The sequence below is a fragment of the Mirounga leonina genome, unplaced genomic scaffold (assembly GCF_011800145.1).
Source record: "Mirounga leonina isolate KUSES-001 unplaced genomic scaffold, KU_Mleo_1.0 Mir_53, whole genome shotgun sequence".
Classification (NCBI taxonomy): domain Eukaryota; kingdom Metazoa; phylum Chordata; class Mammalia; order Carnivora; family Phocidae; genus Mirounga; species Mirounga leonina.
The window spans coordinates 58,366,218-58,384,135 of NW_023270807.1; the positions used below are offsets into that span (position 1 = coordinate 58,366,218).

At 36.3% G+C, this 17,918-nt stretch overlaps 1 protein-coding gene across 1 annotated transcript in view; it reads left to right on the top strand.

The window, feature by feature from the left end:
- Window positions 1–17,918, top strand: part of GRIK2 (glutamate ionotropic receptor kainate type subunit 2) — a 668,139-nt gene that overhangs the window by 396,506 nt on the left and 253,715 nt on the right. Inside the window, exon 9 of the mRNA XM_034991619.1 lies at window positions 1,152–1,259. Within this exon, the coding sequence (XP_034847510.1) occupies window positions 1,152–1,259 (108 nt within the window). The remainder of the gene's footprint in view (window positions 1–1,151; window positions 1,260–17,918) is intronic.

A 17,918-nucleotide genomic window follows, 5' to 3' on the forward strand; every position in this document is an offset into this window, starting at 1 on the left:
TAACAAATGTAGCAATAATGATATCCATTTGTAGTCCTTGTTGAAAGGTTACCCATAATCTATTTGGTTTCATTTCTTTGGATCTTGGTGTAGATTCTTTCAAACATTATAGTTGTGAGTATGTTACATTATTTAAAATTTTCATATGTAACTATTTTCCTAAGCTATTTCCAAATGGCAAATAATGGAAAACATTATTTTTTTTTTATATAGCCAGGAGAATGAGAAGACTTTTTGTATTAAAAAAAAAAAAAACCCTCAGAAATTTGCTCACCTGTGATGGGTTCAACCCATTATGTAATTAGATTATTATATTTTCACTTCCTTCTACATAGAAATCTCCTTTTACAGGAAGTATAGCTTGATATGAAGTAATTTTGATATATTTCTCCCAATCTCACTTAAGGGAAAATAAAGTAATAAGTTAATTATTCTAAGAGGAAAGTGTATAATTGAAGTTATATAATGTAGGTTTTCCTAAATTCAGTTTCTTTCTCTGTAATAAAATAAGTTTATGTTCATATTATATAACAGTAATTCTGTTTGCAATCTCCAGTCACACATTCGCTGTCTCATGTATTATAATAAGTGACTAAATTATTCTGTTTGCAAAAGGAGATTTGCTACTTAAAACAATCTTCAAATTTCTCATAAAAATTATACATACAAAATGCATTATTTTAATATAATAAGTTTTATACTGAGACTAAGACAATATCTGTAGACAAAAATCTTCCAAAGTTTAGAAGAGGAAAAAATGTTTTAAAAATCAGTAGTGATGTCAAGGGGCGCCTGGGTGGCTCAGTCGTTGAGCGGCTGCCTTTGGCTCAGGTCATGATCTCAGGGTCCTGAGATTGAGTCCCGCATCGGGCTCCCTGCTCAGCGGGAAGCCTGCTTCTCCCTCTCCCACTCCCCCTGCTTGTGTTCCCTCTCTTGCTGTGTCTATCTCTGTCAAATAAATAAAATCTTTAAAAAAAAAAAATCAGTAGTGATGTCAATTTATGAGAAGTAATGAAAATAATGTTTCTTATTTTTTGTGTGTGAAAAAAATGTTTTATCGTCCTTTACTTGTTAATCCTTTGTATGTATGTATGTATGTATGTATGTATGTATGTATTTATTTATTTTATTATTATTTTTTTTTCCTATAGGCACATTGGGAAGGTCTCACAGGCAGAATAACTTTCAACAAAACCAATGGCTTACGAACAGATTTTGATTTGGATGTGATTAGCCTCAAGGAAGAAGGTTTGGAAAAGGTACTTGAGTCATTCAACTTATTTACTTTAATTATTAAATGAAACAGATCCCAATGAAGAAATAAGGAAATATTCCCTCTTGTAGTCACATTTCATTAATATTTAACTTTATTGACTAACTCTTAAAATACATATTATATTGAATATAATAATTGAGGATTAGTATTCAAGCATAAAAAATGTCTTAAGACAATTAAATATTTTATTTTCTCACCAAGTTTTTCTTATACTGTGAAATGCATATAATCTTTATTAGCCTTAAGATTTAATATAATAATTAAAAATATTTATACTTGTATTTGCATAGACTTTCCTATTTGGAGCAGGTCATAAAGATTAAATACAGAAGCATATTTCCATTGCTGGGCCATATTCAAATGAAATGTCTGACTTAATGTACACAAAGTAAATTAGGTAAGAATATAAATACATTACACTGGTCTATCTTATTTGATTCTATATCTAGGGTAAAGTCAGACAATGATTACAGAATTTGGGTATATGCTTACTTTGAAAATATTTTAGTGTAAGTTATTTAAATACAAATAATATAATATAAATATACATAATAATATAATAATATAAATATACATAATATAATAACATAATAATATAATAATAATATAAGTATAAATAATATATGCATTAATATATTTTTCTGATAGACTCATTGAAAGTTTATTAAAATATATTTTGATAAGAACTTAAGAAAATAATTATATTTGACTGAGATAATATTGTTTTCAAGATAATAAGGTGTCTTATATTTCATCTAGCTATTAAACATGAAGCATTACTTATAAATGGAAACTAAAGAAGGAAATTGAGTCAGAAGAAGGGGTCTTTTAACCTAAGAGACAGTAGCATATTTGAATGTTGATTCAAATGATTCTGGAGAGAGAAAACATACATTTTTGATAATGTTGCCAAGGTAGGGAGAAATACATCATGACCAACTGACGACTAAAGTTGACAGGAATATTACCTCCACCCACTGAGAGTTTTAGATTGTACCCTTTAAAAGACCATGCAAAATAACAAACTGCAAACCAAATATGCATGCAGCAGTCACTTCCTAACTGCCTTTCTCCCATGATGAGAATATTATTCTATACCCAAGACTGGAATTGATAATGGTGTGGTTTAGTCAGCTCTTAATGGGTTTTATACCAGTATTTACCGGAGTTGTTATCTTATTTTCTTGGACGTTTACAAGTCACTAAGATGAGCTTTGGCCATTGTTTGTATTTCAATACATCAATAAAGAAATGGCAATGACTTTCTTGTTACTGTAGGCCCTCTAAAGGACACATTAGAGAAGCTTTCTCTAAGCAATAGTGGGGATTATAGAAAGACCCTGAATATAATGGTTACCAAGTACATGGGATGATCAACCAGACTGATAAGCAAGATACAATGTGAATTAGACACGTTGCCTTGAGATTTCAAAAATATTTTGTATATTCCTCTGGCATTTGAAATTTTGTTTTGATAAATTAATTACACACAATCTTTATCTTCAAGGGGCTTTTTATATAGTGATTAGATAACACACTTGAGAATAAATACAATGGAAAATTGTTTCAAGCTTTAAAAGAGTAATAAAAGAGTATTTCTGAAAAAGGATATAATTAAGTAAAGAGTCACGGTATATGAGGTACTTAGAACTAGCCTTTGAATAATGGAGAATTATTGATTGGTAGAGATTGAGTCATTGCAGAAAGCGGTAACAATATGGGGAAAGACATATCATCGTATTTTATTTGATCATTTTATACACACACACACACACACAAATATGCACATAGAAGTGGGAGATAGAGCATTTTAAAATGCTAGATTTAGGTCATAAAGTAAGCACCATGTTGAGATGTTTGTGATGTATTAGTATACAATATGAAATCAAAGAGAGAATAGCCTGGAGGTCTATGTATGGGATGTGTGGAAATTTGGATTAATTTTAATATGGAGCCATGAATCTCAAACTATTCTGAGTAGAAGTGAGAGATGAATAAACAGTGACAGAGGCAGCAACTGAATCTTCAGCAGTGTTGTTAGTTCAAGGAATAGCAGAGCATTGGGATTATGCTTTTAAGGAGTAATGGAGGAACCAGGTGATAAAAGTAGGAGAATAAAGGCATCCGTCAAAGATTGATGAAGAAAATAGTGGGGAAAATTATCATTAGAAAGAAATTGGAACAAATCTGAAGAGGCACATAAAGTACTGAGGTTGGGTGAAGGTAAGTTAGAGAGAAGGGGAATTAAAAGTTTGAATCAAATGCTTTCAGTATCTTCAAAAATTATTACATAAGGGGGCGCCTGATTGGCTCAGTCAGTTAAGCGTCTGACTCTTGAATTCTGCTCAGGTCATGATCTCAGCATTGTGAGATCCAACCCTGCATGGGGTTCTGCGCTGGGCAGGGAGTCTACTTCAGATTCTCTCTCTCCCTCTTCCTCTGCACCTCCCCAACCCTCATCGCATGTGCTCTCTCTCTCAAAAAAAAAAAAAAAATAGTACATAAGTCATCAGCTAAAAGAGGGTGGTTGGATTTAGTTTAGACAGATCTTAAGAATAATGGGAATTTTTTGGCAATGCCATTGTGACAGACTTGGCTTTGAGTCGTAGGAATAAGGTGCTGCTAAGTAGCAAAAGGTATGCATTTTTTTAATCTAGTAGAATGGTTAAGAGATCCAGGTATGGATTAAGGCAGAACTGGGCTCAAATCTTTGCTCTGCCATTTACTAGTTATGGACAACTTTCTTAACCTCTCTAAAACACAGTGTCTTAACTGCATCAGGGGGTGATAGCAGTATCTAATTCATGAAGACTAATGAGTCTTGCCAACTTTACTTTTATTTTGTCCTCAAAATATAGTTACCAAACCATAGCTGTAAAGACAGAGTTCCTACCTTGATAGAGTTCACAGTTTGGAAGGTTCAACAGATAGTGATCCAAGAGGCTTAAATTCCAATTCCAATTCTGTCACAAGTGTGTGAACTTCACCCTTCCACCCAAGTTCTCTGTGCCAAATTCCTCATCTCAAAAAATGTAGAGTGCAAAGGACTTCCCTCTGGGACAGGCAAAAGTGAGAATACCATGGCCTCTAAGAGAACCTGGAAATGCAATCTTTATAGGTGTCAAGGCTAAGAATTTAATTATCCTATTTTATCATGATTAGGTGAGGAAAATGGATAAAAAAATGTATAAAATGCTAGTTTTATCCATTACTTCTCCTCATGCCTACTGCCTTTTCCTAGCTTTATCTTGGTCATCTTTGTCCAGCACACTTCATTTATTCATTTGATCCTCTAACAAATATAGAGTGAACCTCTATTTTGTGCCCTTATGAAGGTTATATCTTAGTGAAGGGAACCTGCCAATAATAAATGGATGTACAAAGGTACAATATAGGGTTAGGCAGTAATAAGTGCTAAAAAGAAAGATGACTTGTTTATATGTTCAGGGAACTGAGTTTGGGGTTGAAATGAGACTATGAACACATCTTTTCCACTTAGCGCCCCGAGATCAGATTGAATCTTTTCCATTCTATCTTGACAAGAACCTTGGTTGGAACCCAGCCCACTTAGCGATTGTCCAAGAAGAGTCACTAATACTGCAGATGCAGCCAGTCACATCTGTCCAAACAAGCTCCCCAGGCCGTGACAGTGCCTTCTCTGGAGCAGAGGAGGAGGAATAAGGGGGTAGGAGGAAACTGCAGGTGCCATTCCAGATTTTGTCTACCTCCGGCAATAGGACAGTTTGTTTTCTTTAAGTCCTGGTGTTCAGTACCCAAGACTTGGAAAAGGAAAATAAGAATAAGTGGTTTTCCCAGTTTGAATTCTTCTGTTCAGTTCAAAGACCATATTGTGTATTCTACTTCCCAAAGTAGAATTAGATGGATCCTAAACACAAAATGTTTAGGATGCATCTATTTCTCTCCACATCCATTGTTGCAATCATAGCCAGGGTACCTTTCGCCTGGACATCTGTTTGTTGGAGCGCCAACAAACATCTCTGTTCTGTTCCCCCTTACAATTCATTCCCCAGATGACAGCAGCCAGACCAGTGTCTTTTAAAGCAAATCGATCCATGTCATTGCTCTGTTTAAGTCCTTTCACTTATTTCCACTGTATTTTGATTAAAATCCATATTTACAAATATGATTATTGCCTCCCTTCCCCCTCACCTCTCACTACCATCTCAGATGTTTTCTATGCTTTAATTACACTGGCTTTTGCTGCTCCTTTTTCCATAGACACAAAGTTTTCTCTATTACTTTGGTAGTAGAATTTTCCCAGCCTGGAAAACCCACCCCTAGCCCTTTGCCTGGCTAACTCTTACTCTTCCCGGGGGGGTCACAGATTAAATCTTTCTTCCTTAGATAGGCGTCACATAAGCCTGACCAAATTTAACTTTCTCATAGAGCCTTGTGCTTTTCCTTCCTGGCACTTATCACAATGTGTAATTATATATGCTCCCAGTCCCACTGTTTACATATTCAAGGCCTAGCAAAGTCTCAGGCACAAAGTATATCCTCAAGAAATATTTATTGACTAGCAAATGAAGGAAGGGTCACCGTAAGAATCATAAGAAATACTTCCCATATTCAAGTGTCTGGTGCAAATTTATTTTCCTATGGCACAGCATTTACTTTATTTTATTTTTTATTTTGTTCCCAGTTTGTCCCCTTACCTACACAGTGGGAACAGAGAAATCCAGTGCTTAGTCAATGGGCTGGGGTTGTGAGTCAAGGCTTCAAGGGGTACAGGATTTTAGAATGCCCAAGAAGGCAACACTGAAGTCTGAGCTTGCAAGGATGCACAATGCACCCTCCATAGTACAGTGTAATCCTGATACCCCAGTTCTTCCTCAAAGAGGAAAAATAATTCTTCTATTTATAAAAGTTCCGTTTTTTCATCTTATAAGTTTATGGTACAGAAATAAACGAAGACCACTTAAACGAGAACACACAAGTTATTATTCAGAACTTGCTGTAGCACTTGCATTTGGCAGAGATGCAAAGGCTGGTAGGTCAGTGGGAAAGCTTTACAGTGGAAAAGAAGAAAGGCCTCAGATGCGGTCTGATTGGAGATGGTTGGCAGGAGGAAACGTGGACCACTGGCAAAAAATAGGCAAGTTGGGGGTTATTGAGTAGATCTTGACCATTTGGCAGATTGCCGCAGAGGTTGTGGTTTGGCTTCCCAGATAGTTTTCTCCAGAGGCCCTGGGTCAAGTTCTATTTCATACATGGTCAGACTGTTTTCTTTTTATATACTCAGTCTGTCAATGGAATTACTGAAGTCTCTTGGAAGGAGAGGAAGAAATAGCACAAATAGTAAGGTCAAGAAAAATTGACATGAGGAAAGTAAAAATGTCATCATAACTGACAATAAAATGAAGTTTTTTTATTTTTTTTTTCTTTGAATATGTAATTAGGGTATGATTTACCACTGGAAATGGTTTAACGTTGCTTACCTAGTCCTCTGAAGGTTAGCTATGTGCTTAGGAAAGACCAGCTTTAGTTGGAACTAAACACTTGATTAAATGGCATAAGATGTTAAGAAATATTGAGAAGATGCTTAGAATATAGCTTCACAAGGATTCTGTGTAGAGCAAAAACAGTTGGAATCTTTTACATAAGAGAGGTTTGAATTGAGTTGATGACACTCCATGATAATGGTGTATTTCCATCACAAGGTGAATTATCTAGAGGCCATTTTTGGGAAAATAACAACTTATACTTAAAAAAGAATTTTTTTAAGGAGCTATAATGCAATAATAAAGTCACTTATTCATCTGAAACTAATATAACACTGTATATTAATTATACCTGAATTAAAAATAAATAAAATAATAATAAAATCACTTATTCCTACCACATGATTGAGTTTTCTTATCAAATGTGTTTTGTAACCACTGTATATGTCATGTGCTTTCCAAAAAAAAAAAAAAAACACAAAATACAACAACAACAAAAGTCTCTGTTCAAATGGATTTTTATTGTACTAGGAATATTAAATTCTAAGTAGAGGTATTAAATTAAAATCATTCTTGTATACCTCTCCTATCTTTTTTCTAGCATCAAAATTAGCTATTTGTTTTGGTTATTTTGCTGATAGGTTTTTGAATGTGATATTTATATTAAAATAGGACTTGGAGAATAGAGTTTTCTGTCTCCTCGGTGGAAATTGTTTAATTAATCCCTATGCAAATTGGCTTTGTGTGTTAATATTATATTAATTTTGAAAAAAAAAAAAAGTAAGGATAAAACCAGTACACTTCTCTATCCAGAGACAGTACTAAGGACCTTGCAAGTGTTTAGGACTATGAACAATAACACGGTGTTTGCCTCAGCATATTTTTATAATAAAATCAGCTTCTAACTTACATATCCTTAGGGGAATTTTTGAAAAAGCAAAGTGGCTACAAAAAGCAATTTTATGGAATATATGTTTGCCAATTTCTACAAAGTTAAGAATTTATATATATAATATAAAGCAAGATAATTCATATTTGCAAACTTTTCTAAAGTGTAACTTTATCATATTTTATTTTTAAAAAAATTTTATCATGTTATGTTAGTCACCATACAATACATCATTAGTTTTTGATGTGGTGATCCATGTTCCATTGTTTTCGTATAACACCCAATGCTCCATGCAGTACGTGCCCTCCTTAATAACCATCACCAGGCTAACCAATCCCCCCTCCCTCTCCCCTCTAAAACCCTGTTTGTTTCTCAGAGTCCATAGTCTCTCATGGTTCATCTCTCCCTCCGATTCCCCCCCACCTTCATTTTTCCCTTCCTTCTCCTAATGTCCTCCATGCTATTCCTTATGTTCCACAAATAAGTGAAACCATATGATAATTGACTTTCTCTGCTTGACTTATTTCACTGAGCATAATCTCCTCCAGTCCCATCCATGTTGATGTAAAAGTTGGGTATTCATCCTTTCTGATGGCTGAGTAATATTCCATTGGATATATGGACCACATCTTCTTTATCCATTCATCTGTTGAAGGGCATCTTGGTTCTTTCCACAGTTTGGCTATTGTGGACATGGCTGTTATGAACATTGGGGTACATATGGCCCTTCTTTTCACGACATCTGTGTCTTTGGGGTAAATACCCAGGAGTGAAATTGCTGGGTCATAGGGTAGCTCTATTTTTAAATTTTTGAGGCACCTCCACACTGTTTTCCAAAGTGGCTGTACCAACTTGCATTCCCACCAACAGTGTAAGAGGGTTCCGCTTTCTCCACAACCTCTCCAACATTTGTTGTTTCTTTCCCTGTCCATTTTTGCCATTCTAACAGGTGTAAGGTGGTATCTCAATGTGGTTTTGATTTGAAATTCCCTGATGCCTAATGATGATGAACACTTTTTCATGTGTCTGTAGGCATTTGTATGTCTTCTTCAGAGAAGTGTCTTTTCATATCTTCTGCCCATTTTTTGACTTGATTATTTGTTTTTTGGGTGTTAAGTTTGACAAGTTCTTTATAGATCTTGGATACTAGCCCTTTATCTGTAGTGTCATTTGCAAATACCTTCTCCCATTCTGTGGGTTGCTTCTTTGTTTTATTGACTGTTTCCTTTGCTGTACAGAACCTTTTTATCTTGATGAAATCCCAAAAGTTCATTTTTGCTTTTGTTTCACTAGCTTTTGGAGAAGTATCTTGAAAGAAGTTGCTGTGGCCGTTATCAAAGAGGTTACTATGTTCTTCTCTAGGATTGGATGAATTCCTGTCTCACATTGAGGTCTTTCATCCATGCTGAGTTTATCTTTGTGTATGGTGTTAGGGAATGGTTGAGTTTCATTCTTCTGCATGTGGCTGTCCAATTTGCCCAGCACCATTTATTGAAGAGACTGTCTTTCTTCCATTGCATGTGTTTTCCTGCTTTGTCGAAGATTATTTGACCATAGAGTTGAGGGTCCATATCTGGCTTCTCTATTCTGTTCCATTGGTCTATATGTCTGTTTTTGTGCCAGTACCATGCTGTCTTGGTGATCACAGCTTTGTAATATAGTTTGAAATCGGGCAGTGTGACGCCACCAGCTTTGTTTTTCCTTTTCGACATTTCCTTGGCAATTTGGGTTCTTTTTTGATTCCATACAAATTTTAGGATTATTTGTTCCAGCACTTTGAAAAATGTCATTGGAATTTTGATCGGGATGGCATTGAAGGTGTAGATTGCTCTGGGTAGCATAGACATTTTTAACAATGTTTATCCTTCTGATCCATGAGCATGGAATATTTTTCCATCTTTTTGTGTCTTCTTCAATTTCTTTCATGAGTGTTCTGTAGTTCCTAGAGTATAGATCCTTTACCCCTTTGGTTAGGCTTATTCCAAGGTATCTTACAGTTTTTTGTGCTATTGTAAATGGAATCATTTCTCTAATTTCTCTTTCTACAGTTGTGTTGTTAGTGTATGAGAAAGCAACTGGTTTCTGTGCATTGATTTTGTATCCTGCCACATTACCGAATTGCTGTATGAGTTCTAGTAATTTGGGGGTGGAGTCTTTTGGGTTTTCCACATAAAGTATCATTTCGTCTGCAAAAAGAGAGAGTTTGACTTCTTCTTTGCCAATTTGAATACCTTTTATTTCTTTTGTTTTCTTATTGCTGTTGCTAGGATATCTAGTACTATGTACTATGTCTAGAACAATAGTGGTGAGGGTGGGCACCCTTGACGTGTTCCTGATCTTAAGGGAAAGGCTCTCAGCTTTTCCTCATTGAGGGTGATATTCGCTGTGGGTTTTTCCCAGAGATGGATTTTATGAGCTTGAGGAATGTTCCCTCTCTCCCTATACTCTGAAGAGTTTTAATCAGGAAAGGATGTTGTATTTTGCCAAAGTCTCTTTCTGCATCAATTGAGAGGACCATATGGTTCTTCTCTCTCCTCTTATTAATGTGTTCTATCACATTGATTGATTTGCGAATGTTGAACCACCCTTGCATCCCGGGGATAAATCCCACTTGGTCATGGTGGATGATCCTTTTAATGTATTATTGGATCCTATTAGCTAGGATTTTTTGAGGATTTTGGAATCCATATTTATCAGGGATATCGGTCTGAAATTCTCCTTTTTGATGGGGTCTTTGCCTGGTTTGGGGATTAAGGTAATGCTGGCCTCATAGAATGAGTTTGGAAGTTTTCCTTCTGTTTCTACTTTTTGAAACAGCTTCAGTAGAATAGGTATTATTTCTTCTTTGAATGTTTGGTAGAATTCCCCAGGGAATCCATCAGGCCCTGGACTCTTGTTTTTTGGGAGGTTTTTGATCACTGCTCCCATCTTGTTACTGGTTATTGGCCTATTCAGGTTGTCCATTTCTTCCTGTTTCAGTCTTGGCAGCTTATAGGTTTCCAGGAAGGCCTCCATTTCATCCAGATTGCTCAGTTTATTGGCATATAGTTGTTGATAACAATTTCTAATAATTGTTTCTATTTCTTTGGTGTTAGTCATGATCTCTCCCCTTTCATTCATAATTTTATTAATTTGGTCCTTTCTCTCTTCTTTTGGATAAGTCTGGCCAGTGGTTTATCAATCTTATTAATTCTTTCAAAGAACCAACTTCTAGTTTCATTGATCTGATCTACTGTGTTTCTGGTTTCTAATTCATTGACTTCTGCTCAACTCTTAATTATTTCTCTTTTAATGCGTGGCTTAGGCATCGTTTGTTGCTTTTTGTCTAGTTCTTTAAGGTGTAGAGTTAGTTGGTGAATTTGGGATTTTTCTATTTTTTTGAGTGAGTCTTGGATGGCTATGTATTTCCCCCTTAGGACCGCCTTTGCAGTATCCCATAGGTTTTGGACCGATGTGTTTTCGTTCTCATTGATTTCCATGAATTGTTTAAGTTCTTCTTTGATTTCCTGGTTGACCCAAACATTCTTGAGCAGAGTGGTCTTTAGCTTCCAAGTGTTTGAATTTCTGCCAAATTTTTTCTTGTGATTGAGTTCCAGTTTTAAAGTATTGTGGTCTGAGAATATGCAGGGAATAATCTCAATCTTTTGGTGTCGGTTGAGACCTGATTTGTGACCCAGTATGTGGTCTATTCTGGAGAAAGTTCCATGTGTGCTCAAGAAGAATGAGTATTCTGTTGTTTTAGGGTGAATGTTCTGTATGTATCTATGAGGTCCATCTGATCCAGTGTGTCTTTCAAAGCTCTTGTTTCTTTGTTGATTTTCTGCTTAGATGATCTGTCCATTGCTGAGAGTGAAGTATTGAGGTCTCCTACAATTAACGTATTGTTAGCAATATGACTCTTTATTTTGGTTAACAGTTGGCTTATGTAGATGGCTGCTCCCATGTTGGGGGCATAGATATTTACAATTGTTAGATCTTCTTGTTGTATATACCCTTTAAGAATGATATAGCATCCTTCTGTGTCTCTAACTACAGACTTTAGTTTAAAGTCTAATTTGTCTGATATAAGAATTGCTACCCCAGCTTTCGTTTGAGGTCCACTGGCATGGAAGATGGATCTCCATCCCTTCACTTTCAGTCTGGATGTATGTTTAGGTTCGAAATGATTCTCTTGTAGACAGCATATGGATGGGTCCTGTCTTTTTATCCAATCTGCAGCCCTGTGCCATTTTATGGGAGCATTTAGACCATTCACGTTGAGAGTAATTATTGAAGGATATGAATTAATTGTTATCATGTTGCCTGTGAAGACGTTGTTTTTATAGATTGTCCCTGTAAATTTCTGTTGTAGATCACTCTTGGAGTCTTTCTCCTTTTATAGGACCCCCCTTAATATTTCTTGCAGGGGTGGCTTAGTGGTCACATATTCTTTCAGTTTCTGCCGGTCTTGGAAGCTCTGCATCTCTCCATCCAATCTAAATGACAGCCCTCTGGAAAAAGTATTCTTGGTTGCATGTTCTTCTCGTTTAGTACCCTGAATATATCTTGCCAGGCCTTTCTGGCTTGCCAGGTCTCTGTGGATAGGTCTGACATTATTCTGATGTTCCTCCCTCTGTACGTAAGGAATCTCTTCCCCCTAACTGCCCTTAAGATGGTTTCCTTGGTTCTAAGATTTGCGAGTTTTACTATTACATCCTGGGGCATTGGCCTGTTTTCTTTGATCTTGGGAAGGGTCCTCTCTGCCTCTAGGACATGAATGTTTGTTTATTCCCCAGATTAGGGAAGTTTGCAGCTACAATTTGCTCAAATATATCTTCTAGTCCTCTCTCTCTCCACCCCCTCCAGGATTCCAATAATTCTGACGTTGGAACACTTCATGGTGTCACTTATTTCTCTGATTCTATTTTCATGGATTCTGAGTTGTTTTTCCCTGGCCTCCTCTTTTCCCTTTTTATCTATTATACTGTCTTCCAGGTCGCTTATTCGTTCTTCTGCCTCAGTTACCCTAGCTGTTAGATTATCTAGATTGGATTGGATCTCACTGATAGCATTTTTAAGTTCTGCCAATTCAGCTGTCATTTCTGCCCTTAGAGACTCTACATTGCCATTAATTGATTTCTCCATTCTAGCCACTGTCTTCACAATTGCTAGCCTGAATTCCATCTCTGACATCTTGGGTATATATAGAGTCCAAATTATTGACCAGAACCCAAGCAAGATGCACCTGTTTTCTAGGGACCTTAGGGTTGCTGGCCTCTTGTTTTCCTGGCCTTTTTCTGGGGGAGGGGCCTGCCATGCTGTTACTCAGGCAACCCTGTTTGGGGGGAGTTGCCCTGCCCCCTGTGAAGGGGGATGGGCTCAGTGGGAACCAGTCTTTTGGGGCTTTTGTTCTCTGGTGGCTTTCCCTGGCGGCTTTCTGCATCTCTTCTGAGAGTCAGAGCAGAAGAGACCATTTCCAACCCTCTGCCTCAGAGCAGAGAGACCGCAGTCTGTTCTTCAGTGACCTCTCCAGGCCACACTGTCTCCATTTCTGTCCGTGCTGCTATAAACTGCAGCGGCCTGGGTTGTGCACCCCTCCGCAGCGCTCCCAGTCCTGCCTCCAGGGCGGGGCACGTCTCTGCCCTTTGTGCTTCTAAAACTGCCAGCTGCTCCCAGTTCACACACGTGACCCCGCAGCTCTGTGTTTCTGCCCTGGGGGCTACCTTTAAGTCCTTTCCCCGCCGCTACCCGTCTGCGAGTCTGTGCCCCGTCCCCAGCGCGCCGAGGCTGTCGCTCACCGGCGGTGTAGGATCCCCACGGCCAGGCACCCTCCCGCTGCCGTTTATCCTCTGATATCTGCCTGCAGAATCAGGGCTCCCCGCTTCGTACCTCAAAACCAACCGCCTGCAATATTCTGTTTGTAGAGATCCAGATCTTCTTACATCTCAGGCTAGTTTTGTGGGTGCTCATAGTGGTCTGGTAGATATCCAGCTCAATTCTGGGGACCAGATGGAATAGGGTCCCCTACTCCTCTGCCATCTTTTCTCTGCTCCTATATTTTACTTTCAAGTGAAGCTTCATTTCAACTTTTGACATAATTTTTTTTCTGAATATTTACTGCCTGCATTTGGACCCACTAGTAGAAACTGGTGTCAGTAATGTATAGGCTTCCTACTAAAAACTCAAATATTTTTATAATGTATGGAGAGGGTGAGAATTAGTAGTGAAATCCTGCCTGCCTGAGTTTACAGGCATAGATGGTCCAGGATCAGAACATGTTTCAAATTGCTTTTTGAAAACCATTTTGTAGAACATACATATTTTTAGAACAAGTAATTTCTATAGAAGTCTTTGCTGTTGACCTTTCTCTAGCCTGTAGAATCCTGTACTCATTAACTCCCTAGGAAAAAGGTGTCAGGATGGAATTTACAGTTTTCAAAATTTATCTAAGTGTGAAAATCCACACTAGATAGGTGAGAACTATTTCTTTGATAGATTTCTAGATACCTGATGCATAACAGTTTTTAATCGTTCCCTCTTTGATGGCATTTGATACATATATTCTGGTCCCCATGATAACAGTGACCCCCAACTTTCCCAGGAACTGAGATTTCTTTTGCTTCTCTGTAGGAAAGCAATGCTAATGGTGATGTTGACTAGTCAGAAATGTGTTGTTTGCTACTTAAAAGGCAAAAATGCATCCTAGTCCAGATCTGAGCCTGGTATTTTTCTTTGGAGATGTTAACCATTTAATTTGTCTTACTCTTATATAGAATTCATTATATGCCCTGTCTTACATTTGCACTGACATTTTTAGGTTGTGTGTCAGTATGTTTATAATTGTGATTTTGCTTAATAACTTTTAACCTTCATAAGGATGAAATATTTAAGAAAACTCTTTACATATGATATTTATGTTTGGAAATCAGTAAATTTGAGAGCATACAATTTCTTATTTTGTCCCATCAGAGAATACCAAATATTGACTTTTTTTCTTTCAACTACTGAATTTGAATTAAACATGTATACTAAACATAATTTTTAAAGCATTGCTTTGATTTTAAAGTATTATCTGAACTACATTTTTAATCTTGGAAAAATGGCCCTTAATTAATTGAATGTTACCACATTTTTATATTTGAGAACAGTTAATGATTTAAATTTTATTTAAAAAATCAAAACTACCACCTGTCTCTCTTTCTTAATATTTAGGGTTGACTTTGCCCTAGACAAAAATAAAAATCATAAAGGTGAAAAATTTATGTTTGGATTATTCATCCTTTTCTGTTAGATGATTGCATACTTATTGATTTATTGTCCTCATATTAACACTGTAGTTCTCAATGGTGAAATTTCAGATCCTGTGGAAATTGGTGGATAGCTGGTTTTAGGAAAGTAATTAACTGAGGGGTTCTCTGCATGGTCCTCATGGCCAAATTACTTAACATATGAAGGTAGCTCAGTTCCCAGGTAATTGTATTTTACTATGAATTCTTCCTATCAGGCAGCAGGTAGGCATTGCTATGAAATGGTTCATGTTTATCTCTGGGGCATTAGGTGTAAATTCCTTCTAAAGTGATCTGTTAATATGTGATCCAATGGCAATAAACAACTATTAATTATTATTAGTACTTTTATTGGACAGTAATACAAATAACTATCTCTACTTTTCATTTAAAAATTCAACATTGGAAGGGGGAGGTAAGTGAAGAGAAAAAAGTTTCTAATTTGCCTGCAACACTTAGCAAAACAACTACAATGTTGAAAAAGTTCTGTTTTTACTATTATATATCACACCATATAGGCTAGAAACCTGACTTTGTAAATTATCTAGAAAGAATGGGTATACTAGTTAACAGAAAAATATACATTCTGCCAGTGTACATTTGATCAATTGGAGAGAATCCTCATCTCCCAAATATGAGTTAGCATTTAATATCAATACCTTCCTTGTGATTTCCATTTCTCAATACCTTCAAATAGTACTATCAGGGATGTCCTCTCTTCTAAAAGAAATGGTAAATACCCTTCAAATCGAAGTATACTTAATGTGTCATATGATTAGAGGCAACTAATTATTGGGAATATTTTTTTGAACATTGTGCTAAGACTGCTTTAAACATAATATACAGAGTGGTTTCTTGTGATCGCCACACAGATCTTCTTTAGAAAAGTATCACTTAGGCTCTTTGCTCAAGACATATATATGCCACAATTACTTTATTCATACATTGATGGACACTTAGATTATTTTCTTATCTTGGGTATTATAAATAATGCTGCAGTGAACATGTGGGCATATATATCTTCTCAGGGTATATTTGTTGTTTTGTTTTTGGGTAAAAACCAGTAGTGAAATTGCTGGATGCTATGGTAGTTCTATTTTTAGTTTTTTGAGGAACCTCCATACTATTTTCCATAGTTGTTGCACCAATTTACATTCCCCCCAGCAGTGCACAAGGCTTCCCTTTTCTCCACATCCTTGCCAATACTTGTAATTTCTCATCTTTTTAATAACAGCCATTCTAACAGGTGTAAGATATCTCACTGTGGTTGTGACTTGCATATCGCTGGTGATTAATGATGTTGAGAATACTCTCATACTTGTTGGCATTTCTATATCTTCTTTAGAAAAAAGGACTATTCAGATTTTCTGCCCATTTTTATTTGGATTGTTTGTAGGACTTCTTTTTGCTGTTGAGTTGTATGAGTTCTTTATATATTTTGGCTATTAACTTCTTATCAGATGTATGATTTCAAAATATTTTCTCTAGTCAGTAGGTTGCCTTTTAATTTTATTGATGGTTTCCTTGGCTGTGCATAAGTTTTTTAGTATGATGTATTCTCATTTATTAATTTTACTTCTGTTGCTTTTGTTTTTGGCATCAGATTAAAAAAAATCATCACCAAGACCTATGTCAAGGATCTTACTGCCTGTTTTCTTCTTGGAGTTTTAAGGTTTCAGGTCTTATAGTCAAGCCTTTAATCCATTTTGAGTTAATTTGTGTGTAGGGAGTAAGATAGTGGTTCCGTTTCATTCTTTTGCATGTGCCTGTCCAGTTCTTATTGAAGAGACTATACTTTCCCCATTGTATATTCTTGGCCCCTTTGTCGTAAATTAATTGGCCATATATATGTGGACTTATTTCTGGACTCTATTCTGTTCCATTGAGCCATGTGTATGTTTTTATGCCAATACCATACTGTTTTAATTACTATAGCTTTGTAGTATAGTTTGAATTCAGGGAGTGTGATGCATCCAGCTTTGTTCCTTTTTCTCAAGATTGCTTTGGCTTGTGTGTGTGTGTGTGTGTGTGTGTGTGTGTGTGTGTGGTTCCATATAAATTATAGGGTTATGTGTTCTATTTCTTTGCAAAATGTCATTGGAATTGTGATAGGCATTGCATTGAATCTGTTAATAGCTTTGTGTAGTAGGGACATTTTAACAATATTGATTCTTCTAATCCATGGTCATGGAATATCTTTCATTTATTTGTGTTTTCTTCAATTTCTTTCATTAATGCCTTGTAGGTTTATTTTGGGGGGGTTGAGTATACTTGATGTACAATGTTACAATAGTTTCAGGTGTACAACATAGTGATTCGACTTCTGTATACATTATGCTATGCTCACCATAAGTGTAGCTACCATCTGTCATCATACAACACTATTACAATATCATTGATTATATTTTCTATGCTGTGCCTTTTATATCCACGACTTACTCATTTTATAACTGGACGCCTGTATCTTCCAGTCCCCTTCACCCATTTTGCTACCACTCTACCCCATCTCCCTCTGGCAACCACCATTTTGTTCTCTGTCTTTATAGGTCTGATTCTGCTTTTTGCTTCTTTATTCATTTATTTTGTTTTTAAGATTCCACATGTGAGTGAAATCATATGGTATTTGTCTTTTTCAGTCTAACTTATTTCACTTAGCATAATACCCTCTAGGTCCATCCATGTTGTTGCAAATGGCAAAATATCTTTTTTTATGGCTGTGTAATATTATGTGTGTGTCTATCTATCTATCTATCTATCTATCTATCATCTATCATCTATCACCTATCACACTTCCTTATCCATTCATCTATTCTTGGATACTTAGGTTGTTTCCATATTTTGGCTATTGTAAATAATGCTGTAATAAACATAGGGGTGCATATATCTTTTTGAATTAGTGTTTTCATTTTATTTGGGTAAATACCAAGTAGTGGAATTATTGCATCATATGGTATTTCTATTTTTAATTTTTTGAGGAGCCTCCATACTGTTTTCCACGTGGCTGTACCAATTTACATTCCTACCAA